The 21142-nt window shown below is 39.4% G+C and overlaps 1 protein-coding gene across 1 annotated transcript in view; it reads left to right on the forward strand.

Moving 5' to 3' along the window:
• The window catches only part of CTSO (cathepsin O), a 30647-nt gene extending 12351 nt beyond the window's left edge, over nucleotides 1–18296 (forward strand). Inside the window, 7 exon segments of the mRNA XM_017871048.1 lie at nucleotides 2090–2257; nucleotides 3897–3902; nucleotides 4493–4531; nucleotides 4533–4615; nucleotides 12109–12272; nucleotides 13381–13473; nucleotides 16366–18296. Coding sequence (XP_017726537.1) covers nucleotides 2090–2257; nucleotides 3897–3902; nucleotides 4493–4531; nucleotides 4533–4615; nucleotides 12109–12272; nucleotides 13381–13473; nucleotides 16366–16400 — 588 coding nt within the window. The 3' untranslated portion in view covers nucleotides 16401–18296.
• The last annotated feature ends 2846 nt before the right edge of the window (nucleotides 18297–21142 follow it).

The raw sequence follows: 21142 nt of genomic DNA on the forward strand, positions 1-21142 counted from the left end.
AGGTTAGGTCACGCTACCTAGGAACTTAATCAATGACCTATTTTTTAAAAGACAGAAAGCTAATAAACACAGTAGCACAGTTTAAACATGCTTACTGATTAAGAAATACGTAAGTGCTGCAATGAATATAGCAATTTACCTTGAAAAAAGACTCAAAGTTTGCTGAGGACATGGGAGTTGGAAGGGCTGCAGCTTGTGAGTTATTCTGAAGTGGTGGAAGGAGGTGCCTTTGAAATAGGAAGGAAAGTGGTAAGAGCAGATGTGGGTGGCAATGACCTATAATGCATGTAGTGAGCCCACCTAGTTGGCAGATGTTTGAGGGGTGTGTGCATGCTTTGCTGACATCCCCTACCTGTCTGCACCCCTCACTATTGGCATAGGGAATACCTGCCAACTAGGGAAGGTCAAACCCATAACGAGAGGTGGATAGTCTCAATTTGTCTGCAGTGGAAACCTCAACAGATCATTCAGCCTTCCCTTGTATGGAAAGTGTTTCGGTCCCAGCAGTTTCTCAGTCAATGTCTAGTTAGAGTGATTTTTGCTTCTCAGATTCTATCTTCATTTTTGTACATTAACTTTTACCACCAAATCATTTGCTTTATTACTGGATTTGTACTAACATGTGTATTAGACATAAATAGAATCCTTTCAAAAATCGTCCACAGTGTATTAAAGAGGGAACTTTTAATTAGGGATCTTTAATTAAAGGAATATTCGAGAGATTTTTTTTTTTTTTTTTTTTAAGCAGGAACTGCCCTTGTGGCTTGACTAAAACTGGCTATAGGGGTGGTGTCAGCAGCTTGTATTCACCTTTTTTCTTCTTCTTTTTTCTTTTTTTGAGATGGAGTCTTGCTCTGTCACCCAGGCTGGAGCACAGTGGTGTGATCTCGGCTCACTGCAACCTCCACCTCCCAGGTTCAAGCGATTGTCCTGCCTCAGCCTCCTGAGTAGCTGGGATTACAGGTGCGCACCACCATGCCTGGCTAATTTTTGTATTTTTAGTAGAAACGGGGTTTCACCATGTTGGTCAGGCTGATCTTGAACTCCTGACCTCATGATCTGCCTGCCTTGGCCTCCCAAAGTGCTGGGATTACAGGCGTGAGCCACCCTGTGTTCACCTTTGTTGAAGTTTGCAGACCCTGCTGTATAGTGAGTGTTTTCACTATGCCATAGGCACGAGAGATATAACCTTTAAAAGAGCACGTAAAGCCACAAAGTTGCTCAAAATTTAACTCTGCAAAGATATCCAAATGTCATTCCTTTTAACTCTGCCACACATGGCCCTCTGGTTATGTCAGTTTCATCCAATCTCAAATCCTACTCTCCTCTGCCTTCTCTGTGGATCCTTCTTCCTTTTACGGGATCCTATGATCCCTAATTTCATTCCCTCTGTCTCTCTCTTTCTTTCAGGACTAGTTCTTTTATTCTTTTGTTCTAGTTTGTTAAGTGAAAGCAAGTTAATAGATCCACTATCAGCATGATTGGCAGCTAATACTGGAGTAACGACTAATATGGGTTTATATCCTTAGGACATTTCATGTGCATCCACTATAAGCATACTTAATAGAGTATCTTTATAGCCTAAAAAGTAATTCCTTAATATTTATTAATTCTCTTATATCCATCAACTATAATGAGCACAACATACATCTTTCCCCTCCTCACCCTTAGGATGGAAGTGGTATATGACCATGGAAGCAGAGTGTCCTGAAAAAAGCAAGGGGGATGGAAAGATGGAGTGGGAGTCAGCACACGCTCTCCAGCAGAAAAGCCACCTACAAAGAGAAGTCACATATTCAGTGAACTGAATAGTCTTTTAGAAGATCATCAGTTAGCCCAAGTATTTCCTCAGTCTCTAAAAATTCACCCTTACCTTGCATTGCCAAATTTAGAATAGTAATAATGCTGACAACATGAACTAATAATTAAATGATGCTCAGAAGAGACTTTTGGTTTTCTCTTTTTTTCAATTTAAAAATCTAGAGGATAGGCATATATATTACTTGATTTGATAACTTGTTATATTTAGAGATGTTGGTAAGTTGATTTAAACCCTATAAATACTACCCCTTTTTCTATTTTTAAACAGTGTGGAGGATGCTGGGCCTTCAGCGTGGTGGGGGCAGTGGAATCTGCATATGCAATAAAAGGGAAGCCCCTGGAAGACCTAAGTGTCCAGCAGGTCATTGACTGTTCGTATACTAATTATGGCTGCAATGGAGGCTCTACTCTCAATGCTTTGAACTGGTTAAACAAGGTGACTAGTCTCTCAGCCTTTTAAACTCTTTATTTCCTTTTTTGCTTGTTTACTGTGTGTTCAAAATTCAGACAGTTTGTTCACATATATTAAATAATGTTTCCATGCTCAGAAATGTAGATGATCAAAGTTTGAAGTAATTAATCAGAATATTTAAAAGAATCATTTCTAGGCAAAGCAATTGTCAAGAAATAAAAGGGGAAAATCTGAAGTCTGTCTTCAGAGCAATATTTATATTTATTTCTTGACATTTCTTAGTATATACATGCTTTTTTGCAAATCTGAATATCTCATAATTCCCCAGAAAGATGAGAATATATGATTTTTTTATTTTCATGGAATTTCTGAATATTAAGGTTAAAAGGGAATTAGAGACTAATCTTTTACCTCTTTTTTTTTTTTTTTTTTGAGACAGCATCTCACTCTGTCACCCAGGCTGGAGTACACTGGCACAATCTTGGCTCATTGCAATCTCTGCTTCCTGGGTTCAAGCAATTCTGCTGCCTCAGCCTCCTGAGTAGCTGGGACTACAGGTGCCCATGACCACACTCGGCTAATTTTTTTGGTGTTTTTGTTTTGCTTTGTTTTGGTTTGGTTTGGTTTTTTAGTAGAGATGTGATTTCATCATATTGGCCAGGCTGATCTCGAACTCCTGACCTTTTGATCCACCCGCCTCAGCCTCCCAAAGTACTGGGATTACAGGCATGAGCCACCGTGCCCAGCCTGTATCTCTTTTTATAGATGAAGAAATGAAGCCTGAAAGGTGAGATCATGTTGCCAAGTCAGTAGCTGAGACGGAGTTGTACCTTCATTCCCTGGCCTCTCACAGTAGGGTTTGCTTAGTATACCCCAGTGTCCCTCAGTGTTCTTAGGACTTGCCCTCACAGTGTCCCAGATCCGATATCAACTGCATGAAATTTGCCAATAAGGGTGCTATTGGGTTCTGTAAAACATCATCAAGCCAGAGTTCCCCAAACCTGAATTCTCTTCCATTATCCATTGGTTGCATTTTTAATCACATATTCCAGGAGGTGCTTTGTACACACTGTATACAGCAAAGAATTATGAGTCTCCTCCCTTTCATTAGCCTAGCATTCAAAAAGGGAGGATTTTGTACAGATAACTATGAAGTATTTGACACATGCTATATGAATGGCATAAAAGTGAAGATAGAAAGAATGCTTGGCTTACCCATTGCCTGTGTATAAACCACCGAATGGAGTCTGAAGGACTTGGCAGAACCAGAAGCACTGGGAGGAAAGTGAGTTGTCCTATAGCACCATTAGGAGAAAGATGACAAGACTGTTACTAGATCCATGGAGGATCTACAAAAGGATGCTGTGAGATACAGAGAAGTAAGGGAGAAGAAAAGATATTGACTCCAAATGTCTAGGCTATCCAGAACAAGCATCTTGTTCTGGATAGATTTAATTTATAATATTAAAAGCCCAAAGTATAGGCTGGGCACAATGCCTCATGCCTATAATCCCAGTATTTCGGGAGGCCAAAGCAGGTGAATTTGTTGAGTCCAGGAGTTTAAGACCAACCTGGGCAACAGAGTGAGACCTGGTCTTTACAAAAAATACAAAAAATTAGCCTGGTGTGGTGGCTCATACCTGTAGTCACAGCTACTGGGGAGATGGAGGTGGGATGATCACTGGAGCCCAGGAGGTGGAGGTTGCAGTGAGACAAGATCAAGCCACTGCTCTCCAGCCTGAGCAACAGAACAAGACTCTGTCTCAAGAAAGAAAAGCAGGCCAGGCACGGTGGCTCACGCCTGTAATCCCAGCACTTTGGGAGGCCGAGGCGGGCGGATCAGGAGGTCAGGAGATCGAGACCATCCTGGCTGACACAGTGAAACCCCGTCTCTACTGAAAAAAAAAAAAAATACAAAGAATTAGCCGGGCGTGGTGGCGGGCGCCTGTAGTCCCAGCTACTCGGGAGGCTGAGGCAGGAGAATGGCGTGAACCCGGGAGGCAGAGCTTGTAGTGAGCCGAGATGGCGCCACTGCACTCCAGCCTGGGTGACATAGCCAGACTCCATCTCAAAAAAAAAAAAAAAAAAAAAAAAAAAAAAAAAATTAAGAAAGAAAAGCAAAAGAATGCAAAGTATATGCACGTGATGGAGGTGTGTGAAATTGAACCTGTTTTGACACAGTGAAGTAAGTTCCTATTTGATTTATAAACAATTGACAGTAAACTTTTTCAGTGATTTGTTTTTCTTTTAGATGCCAAGTAAAACTGGATGAAAGATTCAGAATATCCTTTTAAAGCACCAAAATGGTCTTGTGCCAGTATTTTTCTGGTCACATTCTGGATTTTCAATCAAAGGTTATTCTGCATATGGACTTCAGGTAAAGTCTTACTATATTATTGTTTTTCTTTATATATTTTTAAATTTCATGATCTATTGACTAGTTAATAATTTGGATTGGAAGGCATCACTGATACTCTTAATGTTGTTAAAACCTTACTTTACTAGCAAACAGTAGCAATTACAACTGAAATGTATGTAAATGTTGTTTCTTAATTATAATCTACTTAATTTCTCCAAGTGTCATTGCAATAGAAATGAAAATTTAAATTCTGTTTAAGGTATAATTTATATGTATATTTATTTGTTATATTTTATATTTTATTATACTTATAAATTATTAGTGCATAATTTATATTTATATTTACCACCTTCATCTTACCAAATTTAGGTGTTATAATACCATTAACATATTTCAATCTTAATGGTGAGTCCATCCAGAATTGCTTTGTGCAGCTAATGTCACACAGGCTACATATCAGGAAGCATATTTTGAATACCATTTATGTTCTTTGCATTTTTCAAGACATCAGCCATTTGAAAAATGTAACACAAAACTTCAGATTAGAAACAAGAAGGAAGCATATATTACTGAAGATAAATTATGTAGCATACACTATAAGCATGATGGGAATGTAGGGTTAGATAAAGACAGGCTGAGGGAAAGGACTTGTGTTGGGATTGGAGGGCAAGATAACTTTGGATAGTTTTGGGGGAAACAATCATTAAAATGCTTTAAAACACATGAAAAACACAGAGCTGGCTGGAGACTCATCATGATCATTTGACAGAGTTCATGGGTGAAAAGGACAAAGGGAGACCCAACCAACTCCCGGCTTCATTAAGAAAATATATGATGGGAACTTCGCAGTCTTTTGAAACAGAGAAAACAGAGGAACTAAATTAAATTTGGATAAGGTAACAGAATGCCCTATGACTTAGTGGTCCTGAATATAAAAGAATCCCTTGATCCAGATGGTATCTACCCAGGGGATCTGAAAGAAATCAGGGGTGAAATTGCATCCTTGAACAAAATGTACCCGTTTAAATGAGCGTAAGTGTGCCAGAGAACTGGCAGGTTGTCAACACAGCTCTGGTCTGCAACAAGGGTCCTCAGGGTGACCCTAGGAACCATGTACCAGCCAGCCTTAATTCCACAGCTGGCAGGCTGCGTAGGACTTATAATGAAATGTTCAGGGTCACTGAGTACCTTGGTCAACATCTCCTTTGGGGGTAAAGGTCATGTGCTTTCTAAAATGAGAAAGTGTGCCCTATAAACTGACTTCCTTGAGAGTGTAAGGGAAGGATGTGTACAAGCAAAAACTAGATTTACAAAATATCATTAAAAGGGATTAAGGGAATCCCTTGTCATGGTAGGAAATTGAAAAAAAAATTAAGAAGCAGCAAAAGAATAATAGGCATTAGTCTGAATTAAGGGAAAGAGAGAATGCAGGAGCTATTGGCATTGGGCCTTTCATTAGGAAGAGGTCCCGATCAAAATCTCTTGTTTATATTGAAGATTAAACTCTAACAGTACAATGCTAAGCTGATAGCATTTGACTGCAGGAAGATCTTTCTTTGATTTATGTATTCATTCAGATATTTACTGACTTTTTTTTAAGTTCTGGGAATTTGGCAAAGAAAAAAACAGACAAAAACCTTGCCCTCATTAGTAATTGAGACAGACAGTCAATGAAAAATAAAAATGCATATGGCATGTTAACTGTAATAATTTCCAAAGAGAACAAAAGAAAACAGTGGGAGGAAGAGGGAAGATCTGGTAGTAGGGGGAGTGTACAATTTGAGAAAGGGTTGCCTAGCAGGTCTCACTCACTGAAAAGGTTATGTTCAAGTGAAGATGTGGAGAAGTGTGTGGACTTAACCACGCAGATATCTGGGGGAAAATTGTTGCAAGCAGAGAGGCTGTAAATGCAAAGATCGTGAAGCAGAAACGTGTCTCGCATGTTAGAACAATGATGAAGCCACTGTGGCTGCAGTGTGGAGAAAAAAGACAAGACTAGTAGGAGATGAGGTCATACTGTCCCTGTATTAGTCTGTTTTCACACTGCTGATAAAGACATACCCAAGACTGAGAAGAAAAAGAGGTTTAATTGGACTTACAGTTCCACATGGCTGAGGAGCCCTCAGAATCATGGCGGGAGGCAAAAGGCACTTCTTACGTAGTGGCAGCAAGAGAAAATGAGGAAGAAGCAAAAGCAGAATCCCCTGATAAACCCATTAGATCTTGTGAGACTTATTCACTGTCACGAGAATAACATGGGAAAGACCAGCCCCCATGAATTCAATTACCTCCCCCTGGGTCCCTCCACAACATGTGGGAATTCTGGGAGACAGAATTCAGGTTGAGACTTGGGTGGGGTCACAGTCAAACCATATCATTCCATCCCTGGCCCCTCCAAATTTCATGTCCTCACACTTCAAAACCAATCATGCCTTCCCAACAGTCCCCCAAAGTCTTAACTCATTTCAGCATTAACCCAAAAGTCCACAGTCCAAAGTGTCATCTGAGAAAAGAGAAGTCCCTTCTGCCTATGAGCCTGTAAAATCAAAAGCAAGCTAATTACTTCCTAGATTCAATAGGGATACAGGTATTGGGTAAATACAGCCATTCCAAATGGGAGAAATTGGCCAAAACAAAGGGGTTACAGGGCCCATGCAATGCCAAAATCCAGCAGGCAGTCAAATTTTGAAGTTACAAAATGATCTCCTTTGATTCCAGATCTCACATCCAGGTCATGCTGATGCAAGATGTGGGTTCCCATGGTCTTGGGCAGCTCTGCCTCTGTGCGTTGCAGGGTACAGCCTCCCTCCTGGCTGCTGTCATGGTCTGGCATTGAGTGTCTGCGGCTTTTCCAGGTGCATGGTGCAAGCTGTCAGTGGATCTACCATTCTGGGGACTGGAGGACAGTGGCCCTCTTCTCACAGCTCCCGTGGGACTCTTTCAGGGTCAGACACCCCACGTTTTTCTTCTGCACTGCCCAAGCAGAGGTTTTCATGAGGGTCCTGCTCCTGCAGCAAACTTTTGCCTGTGCATCCAGGCATTTCCGTACATCTTCTGAAAACTAGGTGGAAGTTCCCAAATCTCAGTTCTTGGCTTCTGTGCACCCACAGGCTCAACCCCAAATAGAAGCTGCCAAGGCCACATCCTGAGCTCTATGTTGGCCCCTTTGAGCCATGGCTGGAGCATCTGGGACACAGGGCACTAAGTCCCTAGGCTGCACACAGCATGAGGACCCTGGGCCTAGCCCATGAAACCACGTTTTCCTCCTGGGCCTCCAGGCCTGTGATTGGAGGGGCTGCCATAAAGGTGTCTGACATAACCTGAAGACATTTTCCCCATGATCTTGGGGATTAACATTAGGCTCCTTGCTACTTATGCAAATTTCTGCAGCTGGCTTGAATTTCTCCTCAAAAAACGGGTTTTTCTTTTCTACTGCATCATCAGTTTGCAAATTTTCTGAACTTTTATACTCTTTTTATGTTTCCCTTTTAAAATGGAATGCTTTTAACAACACCCAAGTCACCTTTTGAATGCTTTGCTGCTTAGAAATTTCTTCCACCAGATACCCTAAATTATCTCTCCCAAGTTCAAAGTTCCACAAATCTCTATGGCAGTGGCAAAATGCTGCCAGTCTATTTGCTAAAACATAACAAGAATCACCTTTGCTCCATTTCCCACAAGTTTCTTATCTCCATCTGAAACCACCTCAGCTTGGACCTAATTATTGTTCTATCACTATTGGCATTTTGGGCAAAGCCATTCAACAAGTCTCTAGGAAGTTCCAAACTTTCCCACATTTTTCTATCTTCTTCTGAGCCCTTGAAATTGTTCCAGCCTCTGCCTATTACCCAGTTTGAAAGTCACTTCCACATTTTCGGGTATCTTTCCAGCAATGCCCCACTCTACTAATACCAATTTACTGTATTAGTCCATTTTCATGCTGCTGATAAAGACGTACCTGAGACTGGGAAGAAAAAGAGATTTAATTGGACTTACAGTTTCACATAGCTGGGGAGGCCTTAGAATCACGGTGGGAGGTGAAAGGCACTTCTTACACTTCTTACATGGCAGTGGCAAGAGAAACTGAGGAAGAAGCAAAAGCCGACACTCCTGATAAAACCATCAGATCTCATGAGACTTATTCACTATCACGAGAATAGCACTGGAAAGACTGGCCCCCATGATTGAATTACCTCACCCTGGCTTTCTCCCACAACACATGGGAATTCTGGGAGACACAGTTCAATTTGAGACTTGGGTGGGGACACAGCCAAACCGTATCAGTCCCCAAGCAGTAGCCTTAGAGCAGGGTGTTAGAAGAATGGCCGTGGAGATGAGAGATGAGGGGTATGTATAGATTCATACCCCAAACAGAGGGTAAAGCCCTACACAGTTTTTTATTGGAGAGGAGATAAGAGAGAAGGGAGTCTAGGAGGATTCCTGGCCTTTTGATCTGAATGACTGAAAAATAGAATTACCATTAATGAAACTTGAAAGTCTAAGACAGGAACAGATTTAGAAGGAAACAGCAAGAGTTCAGTTGGAACACCTAGGAAGTGATCCCAGGGAAGACTGGTAGTGGGGTGGGGAAATGAGAGAACCAGGGCAGCAGGGTTTCTCGATTAAGCCAGTTAGTGCTGTGGCTAACCTCGTGCTTAGTCCTGCTGGGGAACTCTGGCGGCCAGGGTAAAATGTACACTTCAGTGCCATCCCACCCAAGTTGATGATTGTTGTCTTCCCTGGTTCATTAGTTGAGGGTGCAGCTGGGGATAGAGATGGGGACTAGGCTTGCTTTCCGGATTCTAGGAGGAAAACAGCTCAGGGAAAGGGCTGCAGGATCTCATTGTTGCAAGTTGGGTGAGTGTGCATTGCATTGGTGACAGCCTGAGGATGTGGGAAAGTCTTCCAAAGCATTTGCTCTAACTGGGCACAAGACCTGGTCCTTTGTACTTCAACAATATTATTTCCATATAAGGTGGATGCCTGAGACTCAGGGAGGGCCATACAGCTCATAAACTGTGAAGTCGGATTAGAACTCATATCTGTTCAACTTCAAAGCTTGTGCTTTTACTCCCAACACTATTGGTAAGGTCATGAGGTCTTAGGTTTTCAGTCAAACACTCTTTAAAATATTGTACAGAACCTGAACACATCTAAGAAGGGAAAAAATCCTCTAAAACATAAAAATATAATCTAATTTTAAAGCAAAATGATCCCCCAGGGTTCTTCATGAATTTTATCAGACCCCAGAAATTTGAGAACTCAAACTAGAATATGAGAATGACCATGTAAATAAACAAAAACTGTAGGAACCTACTACGTATAACAACAGTCAGAAAAATTCAGACACGGTATAACGCACTGAATTCTAGGGAAGGTGAGATGGAAATCTACATCATGAAGTATTGGTAACAGGCCAGACTTGCCTTCATTGCTGCATCTTGATGACAATAAAATTTAGGAAAATTCTTTGAAGACTGTAGGTTTTGGAAATTATTAATCTGTGAAATGAATAGTAAACTCATGGAATCAATGTTTGATAATATAGCCATTATCAACAATGTACATGTTGATAGTAGTTCTATATTGGGTTAATAATGAAAATTAAAATGCTGTCTGGAGCATATTTGAACTCGTAAAAGCTGACATCTGTCTGAAAGACAAATGATAACAATGCCACTCAATTCTGGGGCCAGATGGAACATTTGCCTCTGCTTATGACTGAGGCTTGTCATTCTATTTCTCACTTCTAATCTTTGATATCTTTTCTTCAGCTCTAGCCCAAATCAGGGATTATTACTAAATTGTTTCTTTGATTATGCAATGTCAGTTACCCTTTGCATTCTAAAAGTATTCCTTCTTCTTGATCTTTCTGCTTTTCTCCTGGTGTCCCTGAAACTGAATCTTTGATGAGATGAACTTCCAGTAATCCTTTTTATCGCAGATTGGTGGAGACAGCTGTGTTCTGGTTGATAGAGAGATTATTATATATATATATCATGTTTAAATCAGGAAATACTCAAAAGAATTTTGATACAATAAGATATACTTTATACACTAAATCCTATGAGGAACAAAATTAGTTATTAGATAAGTTAGAAATGAGGGAAATAAATAATCCTTATTGTAAACTTGGAGTATAACTTATGTGCTGGGCATGCTACATAATTCATGTCTTGCAAAATTATATACCATAATTTTATCCTTATATTGATTCTTCACAGTAGGTTGAAGGGCTGCAGTGTATAGTTGGAATTTGAACCCAGGTGTGGGATAATTAAAAACCTGTAACCTATCATGACCCTTTTAAAAACTTTACAATTTTGCCTGTCTCAGGATCATCTTAGTTAATATGAACTGTTTTACAGTAGCAAAATTAGAAATGTCTGCTTATCTCAAAAGCAGTTATTCGTGTTAATAGGTAACATGAATAAATGTATAAAATGAGTATATAGTTTCTATTTCAAAAAATTCCATTATTATGCAGTCAACTTTTTGCTCCTCTGTGGACAGTTTCCCTCTCTAGAAGCTGGTCTCCAGCTGGTCATCATGAAAGATTATTTACTCTTTCAAGCCACTAATCCACCCCTGGCTTGCTGCAGCAGTAAACTACAAAATGCTGTCTTCCTGGCTTGAATTGTTAGGAACTTGTTTCAGTATCCTTCACCCAGAAAGCTGTCCTTTGAAAAATGTCAATAATGATTTGATCACTCACTTGTAAGATCGATGAAGGACAAATGTTGTATAATATGAGACTTTATGTCCATGTCTGAAAGCAATAATTGTGTATTTTGCAGTCTTCACAGTCTAACACCTAGTTCTTCTGGCAACCTAACATTTCTTGTCTTTTTAAAATATTTGTTTAACATTTCTACTATTGTATAATTATATTAGCCACTTTTGGGTAGCCCTTCCCTATAATTTCTATATTTGAAAGTGACTAACATAAGTTAGTCTCTTGATTCTCACGGTGTGGCAGAGATGGCAAGATATCTCCAAATATCCAGTCTTTCCACTTTCCTTAATAAAAGAAGCCCTATATCTTCACTAACTTTCCAGCCAGCTACAGAACTCCTTCCCCATCTTCCTTTAAGCTAGACTTAGTCATATGACTGAGTTCTGGCCAATGAAATCCGTGAAGATATATGTGGAAGTGTTGCGTGTTATTTCTGGGAAGTCTTTTCAACAGAGATGTACCACTTTTCCTTTCTACTTCCGGCTGTCTTAACTATGGGTTAAATGGCTGGAGTCCCAGCAGCCATCTTGGACCATGAATGGACCCTGAAAATGGAGACGTTTGAATAGCAACACAATGATACAGAAAGAGCTTGGGTTCTTGATATCCTGTAACCCTATCCCAACCATAGACTACCAATCTCTCTGACTTAGCTTCCCTTGTTTAGGTCCTTTGTAACTGCAAACAAACCTACTCAGAATCATACACAGATTATATAAATCATTGTTATTTTTACCTTAAAAACTAAATTTTCTAACCAAATATTTCCTCTTTTGGTAGTAACCAAGAAGATGAAATGGCAAAAGCACTTCTTACCTTTGGCCCTTTGGTAGTCATAGTAGATGCAGTGAGCTGGCAAGATTATCTGGGAGGCATTATACAGCATCACTGCTCTAGTGGAGAAGCAAATCATGCAGTTCTCATAACTGGGTTTGATAAAACAGGTAAGTGCTGATAAGACTCAGTTGATTGCTTTCCAGCTTGGATGCTGACTGCAACATGATCACCATCCTGTAGAACGTTGAAATTTTGTTCTGCTATGGCTAAGTCCTCATAAGACCTTCACAACTTCTCAACAATCTTATAGGTGTAAATGTGCCGAGCCCAGCTTGGTCGTGGAGACCCTAACCCAGTGGCACTAGAGGAATTAAAGACACACACACAAAATATAGTGTGTGGAGTGGGAAATCAGGGGTCTCACAGCCTTCAGAGCTGAGAGTTCTGACCAGAGCTTTACCCACATATTTATTGACTGCAAGCCAATGATAAGCATTGTTTCTGTAGATTATAGGTTAACTAAAAGTATTCCTTATGGGAAATAAAGGCATGGGCTGAAATAAAGGGATGGGTCTGGCTAGTTATCTGCAGCAGGAGCATGTCCTTAAGGAACAGATTGCTCATGCTAATATTGTGGTTTAAGAACGCCTTTAAGCAGTTTCCTGCCCTGGGTTCGGCCAGGTTTTCCTTGCCCTCATTCCGGTAAACCCATAGCCTTCCAGCGTGGGCGTCATGGCCATCACGAACATGTCACAGTGCTGCAGAGATTTTGTTTATGGCCAGTTTTGGGGCCAGTTTATGGCCAGATTTGGGGGGCCTGTTCCCAATATAAATGTCTTGTCAGATTCCACCTGTCAATTTTTGGGTGGATATCTTGTTAAAATGATGATAATTTTTATCAATATAAAACTATCTGGAATATTTAGAATAATTGTTGGGAAAAGGTAAGTGCATATTATTTTATCATATGTATGTATCAGTTCTTTGTTTCTTTTTCTCATTCCTTGGAAATTGGTGTTTGTTTTCATTTTATGCAGTCCCTGTATAAAGGGAAGTGAATTCAAACATATATTTCTACTGATTGGAGTGTGTCCCTAAGTACTGCTCAGGTTTACTTAGTTAAAATTAAGTAGTTTAAGTTACATTACATTACATTTTTAATCTTCTTCTCAGAGCTACTATCCTTATCAAGAATCCAACTTAAAATAAAGAAACTTAAACATTCATAACAAAGTTGAGTTTTCAGGATTTGTTGCCATTTATGTTTCATTGTAGGAAGCACTCCATATTGGATTGTGCGGAATTCTTGGGGAAGTTCATGGGGAGTAGATGGTTACGCCCATGTCAAAATGGGAAGTAATGTTTGTGGTAAGTCATAAATTTGTGTTTAGAACCTCGAGATAAATATTAAGGAGATTATTTGAATATTTTAGAGTTACAATATACTCAAACCACTTTAGCAGTAATAGTTTTTGTCCTTTAACCAAATGATGAACAAAAAAGTGTTTTACAAGAGGAACTGTTAAACATATTAGTATTCGAAAAAGGAAGAGGGACCTTAGTAAAAAATATATGTTGCATATATATCTTAAAACATAAGATAAAGTAATAATTTACCAAGGTTAATTACTTTAAAAATGAGATAAACACAAAGCTTAGGAGACTGGACTCCTGCAGAAATGTCTTCTTGTTCCAAATTTACATTTCATAACTATAAAGTTTTCTTAATTTGTGTATTGTAATATCTGCTCAATGATTATCAAGAGTTTTTCTTTGTTTTAAAATATACGGAAACAGCATTAGTATTGTTTGTGACTTAATAGGCCCCTTGCCATCTACAAAATTCTAGCAAAACACCCACTAGAATTGAGAGGCTTAGGCAAATACCAAACATGCTTTTTTATTGAATGACAACTTCTTTTTTTTTTTGAGATGGAGTCTCACTCTGTCTCCCAGGCTGGAGTGCAGTGGTGCGATCTCGGCTCACTGCAAGCTCCGCCTCTCAAGTTCACACCATTCTCCTGCCTCAGCCTCCTGATTACCTGGGACTACAGAGGCCCGCCACCACGCCCAGCTAATTTTTTGTTTTTGTATTTTCAGTAGAGACAGGGTTTCACCGTGTTAGCCTGGATGGTCTTGATCTCCTGACCTCATGATCTGCCCTCCTCGGCCTCCCAAAGTGCTGGGATTACAGGCGTGAGCCACCATGACCGGCCTGAATGACTTTTTAAATGGACCATCAACCAAACTAAAATAGCTGGTTAAGAATTTTAACCATGTTATAAAACCATATTTAAACCTATGTTCTACAACTTTTGGTTTAGAAATCAATGTATTTTCTGAATGAAGCTAGACCCAAACTAAGTTACATATTAGAGCAATCATGTCATTTCTCATAATAATTTGTTCCAACATATATACAATTTTTTAAAAATGCAGAATCTTTCAGATTATGAGACTGATTAGTTACAGAAAAATTTGAAAGTTTATGTTTAATGCTTATTATCCAATCATTCCATAAGGCAGACTCTATGAGAGTTCATGAGTGATCTATTCTGTCACCCTGATGAGACAGTTTTAATAAGTTATTCAGGCCGGGCGCGGTGGCTCAAGCCTGTAATCCCAGCACTTTGGGAGGCTGAGATGGGCGGATCACGAGGTCAGGAGATCGAGACCATCCTGGCTAACACGGTGAAACCCCGTCTCTACTAAAAAAAAAAATACAAAAAATGAGCCGGGCGAGGTGGCAGGCGTCTGTAGTCCCAGCTACTCGGGAGGCTGAGGCAGGAGAATGGCGTAAACCCGGGAGGCAGAGCTTGCAGTGAGCTGAGATCTGGCCACTGCACTCCAGCCTGGGCAACAGAGCGAGACTCTGTCTCAAAAAAATAAAATAAAATAAAATAAGTTATTCATTGAAAAAAGTCAACACCACAGAAATGTATTGGCCAGAGCACTAGCAATCCCATCAGGCCTCCACTTTTCAGCATTACTGGGAGCTCATACATCGTTGGAACTTGCAGATAAATTACTGATGCTGGCCGGGCGTAGTGGCTCACGCCTGTAATCCCAGCACTTTGGGAGGCTGAGGCGGGCAGATCACAAGGTCAGGAGTTCAAGACTAGCCTGACCAACATGATGAAACCCTGTTTCTACTAAAAATACAAGAATTAGCCAGGCATGGTGGTGCACGCCTGTAATCCCAGCTACTTGGGAGGCTGAGGCAGGAGAATCACTTGAACCTGGGAGACAGAGGTTGCAATGAGCTGAGATCAGGCCTCTGCACTCCAGCCTGGGCGACAGAACAAGACACTATCTCAAAAAATAAATAAATAAATAAAAATAAAAAATTACTGATGCTGATCATTGAACCCTTGCTGCTAAACATATATTATGTCTGACTGCAGCAGTGGTGGATCTTGGATTTGGGCTGAGGGGTGACTGCTTTCAAATCTCTGACAGGAGTGTTAAAATATCATAATTCAAATATTGGTTATAATTGCCTCAGTTATAACTACATCCCTCACCACAGCCTTTCTCCATCCCTCAGCTACTAAGGGTGAGTGGAGATCATTTCTACTCTCCACCTGCTTTCATAATATAAATCTTTAAGGGCATGCCTGGTTAGTAATCATACAAGGATTGAAATTCTTCCTGAAAGTGAGTATTCCCCGAAAGTTACAACAATGTCATATTACTCTTATGAACAATGGTATAAGGCAGATAGTATTTCATAGCTGCAAGAGATTTCGAAGATATGGTTAGTTACAATAAAAACCAGTCTTCGGATAGGCTAGTTACTGCTTTTGCCATGACGTTGCAGTCTGTGTTCTTGTGTGTAAAGAAAGCATAGCACACTTGTGATTTATTAAAGTTTTACCCACATTCAAATTTTAGAGTTTGAGTTATGAAATTGCATTTAAAATAATTTCTTAAGTTATTTTGCCTCTAAGAAATAATGTGTTAGTTCAATACATGATGCATAAATTTATTCAGTTAACAAGTAGTTTTGTTGTAGATTTTAAAATCTTTAAAATTATTTTAGTTTCTTAAAATGAAAGTATTAGGCGTACTTCTAATATGCCTAATCTCTTCTAATATCTGCTTTTGATGATACCATGTTTACATTGACAAGCTGTGATAAGTATTACATTATTTTCTTAGTAGATACTAACTCTTTCTGAATCCAAGTGAAAATTGCTTTATTTTACAATTTCAAAAGCATCTAAAGAGGAAATAGACTAATGATTCCTTTTTTCCCAGGTATTGCAGATTCTGTTTCTTCTATATTTGTGTGACATGTTGGGCAGATCAAGAGACAGCTACAAAATGAAGGTTTTCATAATGCAATGTAACCTAGTACTTCAAAGTGTTATTCAACTTCAAGTTTCAGCAACTACCTACAAAAGATTCTAAGGCCTAGTAGTATTTAAACTAAGTTTCAGAATGTTACCTTCTTGTAGAGAGATGGACAACCAAAGTCAGTGGGACACACTCCAGCGCAGAAGCCTGCAAGGGAGCCTATTGGAATAGTTTCCTGCCCTGAGAGGAAATTCAGATTAGGAAATATTTTAGGCCCCTGCAACTGGGGGAGGCTGCTGTTTACTTTTATGTGCTTATTATTTATTTGATTGTTTATTATGAGATATTTCAGATGGGATCAAAGAGGTCATAAGAATTTGTTTTCTTTTGTGGGGTATAATTACTAGCTTTAGGTTACCCCTATACACAAGAACAGCCAACCTAAAATTTTGTGTTCCTTGTACAGTTCATTATATTAGCAGCCCTCTGAGATGGTATATCGGAAGGATTTGCAACACCAATTGCTTGACCTAAACAAATGGTGCTTACTCTTTGAACAGCAGAGTGACCATGTAGAAGAAAGGAAAAGGGTAAAATCCCCTCAAACTGAAATTAAATGAACAATAAGACAACTACATAAGTAACTTCTAGTAGCATTGCCTAAGAGACAAATTACTGTTTGTTAATTTTCTTTGTGAATAGGAATCCAATAGATCGTATTTCTTACTTTGTTCTTTTTATACTGGAGAATACTATTTTGTTCTCTAGTATATCAAAATATCAAAATATTATCTCATATTTTCTCCCTCTCTTTCTCTTACTCTTTCTCAAGTTTTCCTGGTGGCTTTGCTTCCCTGACTGAAGAATTAAGTCTAATTTTTACTTTCCATTTCTATTTTCTAGCCACTTAGTTGGCTCCCTTTGTCTCTATACTTTTACCAACATTAGGATCTCACCTCTTCCTTCCTCCCCTAATTCATAGGCACCACTCCTATCAAAGTCCCATCTCTTAACCCTAGGTATCAGTCAAACTGTGAGTTTTCCAGACTCTGTTTCCCAGTTTTCCCCTTAGCTTTCCTGGTCTCCCATCTGAATTGCTTCTTTGTGCACCTATTTTTCTTTCCCTTGGCTCCCGGTCTTGATTCCTGTGATCACTCTTGCATCACTAATTACACAAGTGATTTCAGGTGCAATTCTGATTAGCCTGCGTCTGCGCAGTGATCAATAATCCAGTGTGCCTAGAAGGGACAGTGTGTGCTGTTCATGACCTGCAACCAGAAAACAAGCCATTTCTTGTTAGCAGTGTAAGAACCTTATAGCAAAAGAGTTGACCTTCTGATTGAATATAAGTACAACCATATTAAATGAGTCAATACAAGAAAATTATTTCTGATCCTATGTACATACATATTTCTTTAAACTTTGTCATTCTTTTCTAATGTGTATGATCTAACAAAAGTGAAACATGAAATGCAGCAGCAACCACTAAAAAAATTCAAGGACATCTAATTTTTTCTGTCACTTTTGCCCTTTGTTTATCCTTCCCTGTGATTAGATAAACAAAATGCTGTATTTCTCTTCTTACACCAATCAGAACCAATCCCAAAAGAATGTTTGTTGACTCAGGTTTAGAGTTGTTCCAGTAAGACAAATATAGACATTTTAATTGATAAATATTTTTATTATTCAGGCATGCCAGAAAAGAACTATGTCCTGCTTGTCTAGTTTGTATTTGCTACTGACTTTCTATGTGATATAAATGCATTTCTAATACTCTTTCTCAAGTTCTAAAGGATTTTTAAATTTCAAAATGATTAATATGTTTCTGCTGTTGTGGATTTTGATGATATTTATAATAAAACAACCTACATTTGACTTTGATTTAAAAAGAACCTCTTAAGTGTATGGCTTACATTTTGTCAACACAGAATTAATGTGCTTTATATTTACACTGTTTTCTCAGCTCTAAATTAATATATCCAGCTTTTGGTTTTCTCCATAGGCACTTTAACCTCAGTGTTTCCAAAACTCCATTCATCATCTTCCCTAACTCCTCCCACCGCCCCCAACAAAAATCAATCTCCTTTACCTCCTGGAGCCTCTATTTTGGTTAACAGAATCAACATTATGGAATCACCCAATCAATAAAATTAAGACAAATCCTAAACATTGAAGCAGGTCATCTACACCTTGGTAACCCATCAATGAATTACCTACCTCCTGTGGCTACTGTCATTTCTTAGTTGCAATGTTCTTTAGTGTCATTTATCTCCATTATTCAGTAACGTACTCATTATACTCTATGTCCCTTAATCCAGACTCAGAGTCCACTGATTCAGATCAATGTTCTTATAGTCCATCTACTTTGTTCCCCCTGCATTTACATTTCTCAAAGATATCAGTTTTTCTGTTCACAACCATTCAAGGGTTCCCAGTGCCTATGATACCATGCGAGCTCTTTTAAGTGAGCTTTCATGAAAAAGCTCCTCTCTACCTTTTCAACCACGATTGCTGCTGTGCTGCATAGTTCAATCACTCTTATGCTGTGCTCCAGCCATAACAAACTACATAAGACAAAGCAACAAAATCTTCATCTAATAATTAGAGGTCATAATGAAAGTTAGCAACGTGTTTCTGGATGTAGTTTCACAAAGATCTCAAAGAGAATACTAAATTAGCCAACCTTACAGTGATTTTATAACCCATTTAAAAGTTATAATGTGGGTCATCAGCACTACAAGCAAGTGTTACTGGGCAAGGGTGGGAACTTACAGTCTAAATTATTTTGATATTTATGTTAAGAATAACTGATATATCCTTTGATAAAACTCTTGCGACTTCTAGCTTAGTCACACCAAGAAATATAGGTGTAAAGAACTAAATATAACCGTATAGTCTATGATATGGTTTGGCTGTGTCTTAACCCAAATCGCACCTTGAATTGTAATAATCCCCACATGTCAAGGGCAGAGCCAGGTGGAAATAATTGAATCATGAGGGTGGTTTCCCCCTACTGTTCCCATGGTAGTAAATAAGTCTCATGAGATCTGATGGTTTTATAAATGGGAGTTCCCCTGCACAAGTTCTCTTGCCTGCCACCATGTAAAACATGCCTTTGCTTCTCCTTTGCTTTCCACCATGATTGTGAAGCCTCCCCAACCATGTGGAATTGTGAGTTCATTAAACCTCTTTCCTTTATGACTTACCCAGTCTCAGGTATGTCTCTATTAGCAGCATAACAACAGACTAATACAACAGGCTAAGAAGGGAGTTACAGTATTGGCCAGGGTGATTGACCCGGACTATCAAGATGAAATCAGTCTACTACTCCACAATGGAGGTAAGGGAAAGTAGGCGTGGAACATAGGAGATCCCTTGGGGTATCTCTTAGTATTGTCATGCCCTGTGATTAATGTCAGTGGGAAACTACAACAGCCCAATCCTGACAGGACTGCAAATGGCCCAGACACTTCAGGAATGACGGTTTGGGTCACTCCACCGGGTAAGAAACCACGACCTGCTGAAGTTCTTGCCGAAGACAAAGAGAATAAGAGGTAGTGGAATAAGGTAGTCATCAATAGCAGCTTCAGCCATGAGACAAGTTGCAGAAATGAGGACTGTAATTGTCATGAGTATTTCCTCCTTATTTTGCTGAGAGCATGTTTGCATATATATACACTTATACTAAGAAAATATATTCATTTTATTTCCTTTCTTTTTGCTTTATCATGTGATGTCAGATTTGTTTACTTCGTATCAACATTTAAGTGTTGTTAACTTTATGTAGTAGCATTTGGGTTGAGGATTGGTGCACTTCCAGTTGTACAGAGGATAGCTGTACTGTGTTAGGTGTAATTATGACCTTATTATTGTCCTTATTTGAAGATTATATATGATTTCAGGAGATATGGATGAGTTCAAGTTGACAAAGTTGTGATGGTTAATATTGAGTGTCAACTTGATTGGATTAAAGGATGCAAAGTATTGTTACTGAATGTGTTTGTGAGGGTGTTGCCAAAGGAGATTAACATTTGAGTCAGTGGACTGGGAGAGGCAGTCCACCGAAAGCAGGCATGGAAAGAACAGACCTGCTGAGTCTTCTGGCCTCCATCTTTCTCCCATGCTGGAGGCTTCCTGCCCTGGAACATCACACTCCAAGTTCTTCAGCTTTTGGACACTTGGACTTACACCAGTGATTTGCCAGGGGCTCTGGGGCCTTCAGCCGCAGACTGAAGGCTACATTATTGGCTTCCCTGCTTTTGAGGTCTTGGGACTTGGACTGGCTTCCTGCTTGCAGACCTGTTGTGGGACTTCATCTTGTGGGACTTCATTTAAGTGTTGTTAACTTTATGTAATAGCATTTGGGTTGGGGATTGGTGCACTTCCAGTTGTGCAGAGGATAGCTGTACTGTGTTAGGTGTAATTATGACCTTATTATTGTCCTTATTTGAAGATTATATATGATTTCAGGAGATATGGATGAGTTCAAGTTGACAAAGTTGTGATGGTTAATATTGAGTGTCAACTTGATTGGATTAAAGGATGCAAAGTATTGTTACTGAATGTGTTTGTGAGGGTGTTGCCAAAGGAGATTAACATTTGAGTCAGTGGACTGGGAGAGGCAGTCCACCGATTGTGATTGTGTAAGTCAATACTCCTTAATAAACTCCCCTTCATATATGCATCTATCCTATTAGTTTTGTCCCTTTGGAGAATCCCGACTAATACAGTCTATTAA

The sequence above is a fragment of the Rhinopithecus bieti genome, unplaced genomic scaffold (genome assembly GCF_001698545.2).
Source record: "Rhinopithecus bieti isolate Rb0 unplaced genomic scaffold, ASM169854v2 scaffold_3878, whole genome shotgun sequence".
In the NCBI taxonomy this organism is placed as follows: Eukaryota; Metazoa; Chordata; class Mammalia; order Primates; family Cercopithecidae; genus Rhinopithecus; species Rhinopithecus bieti.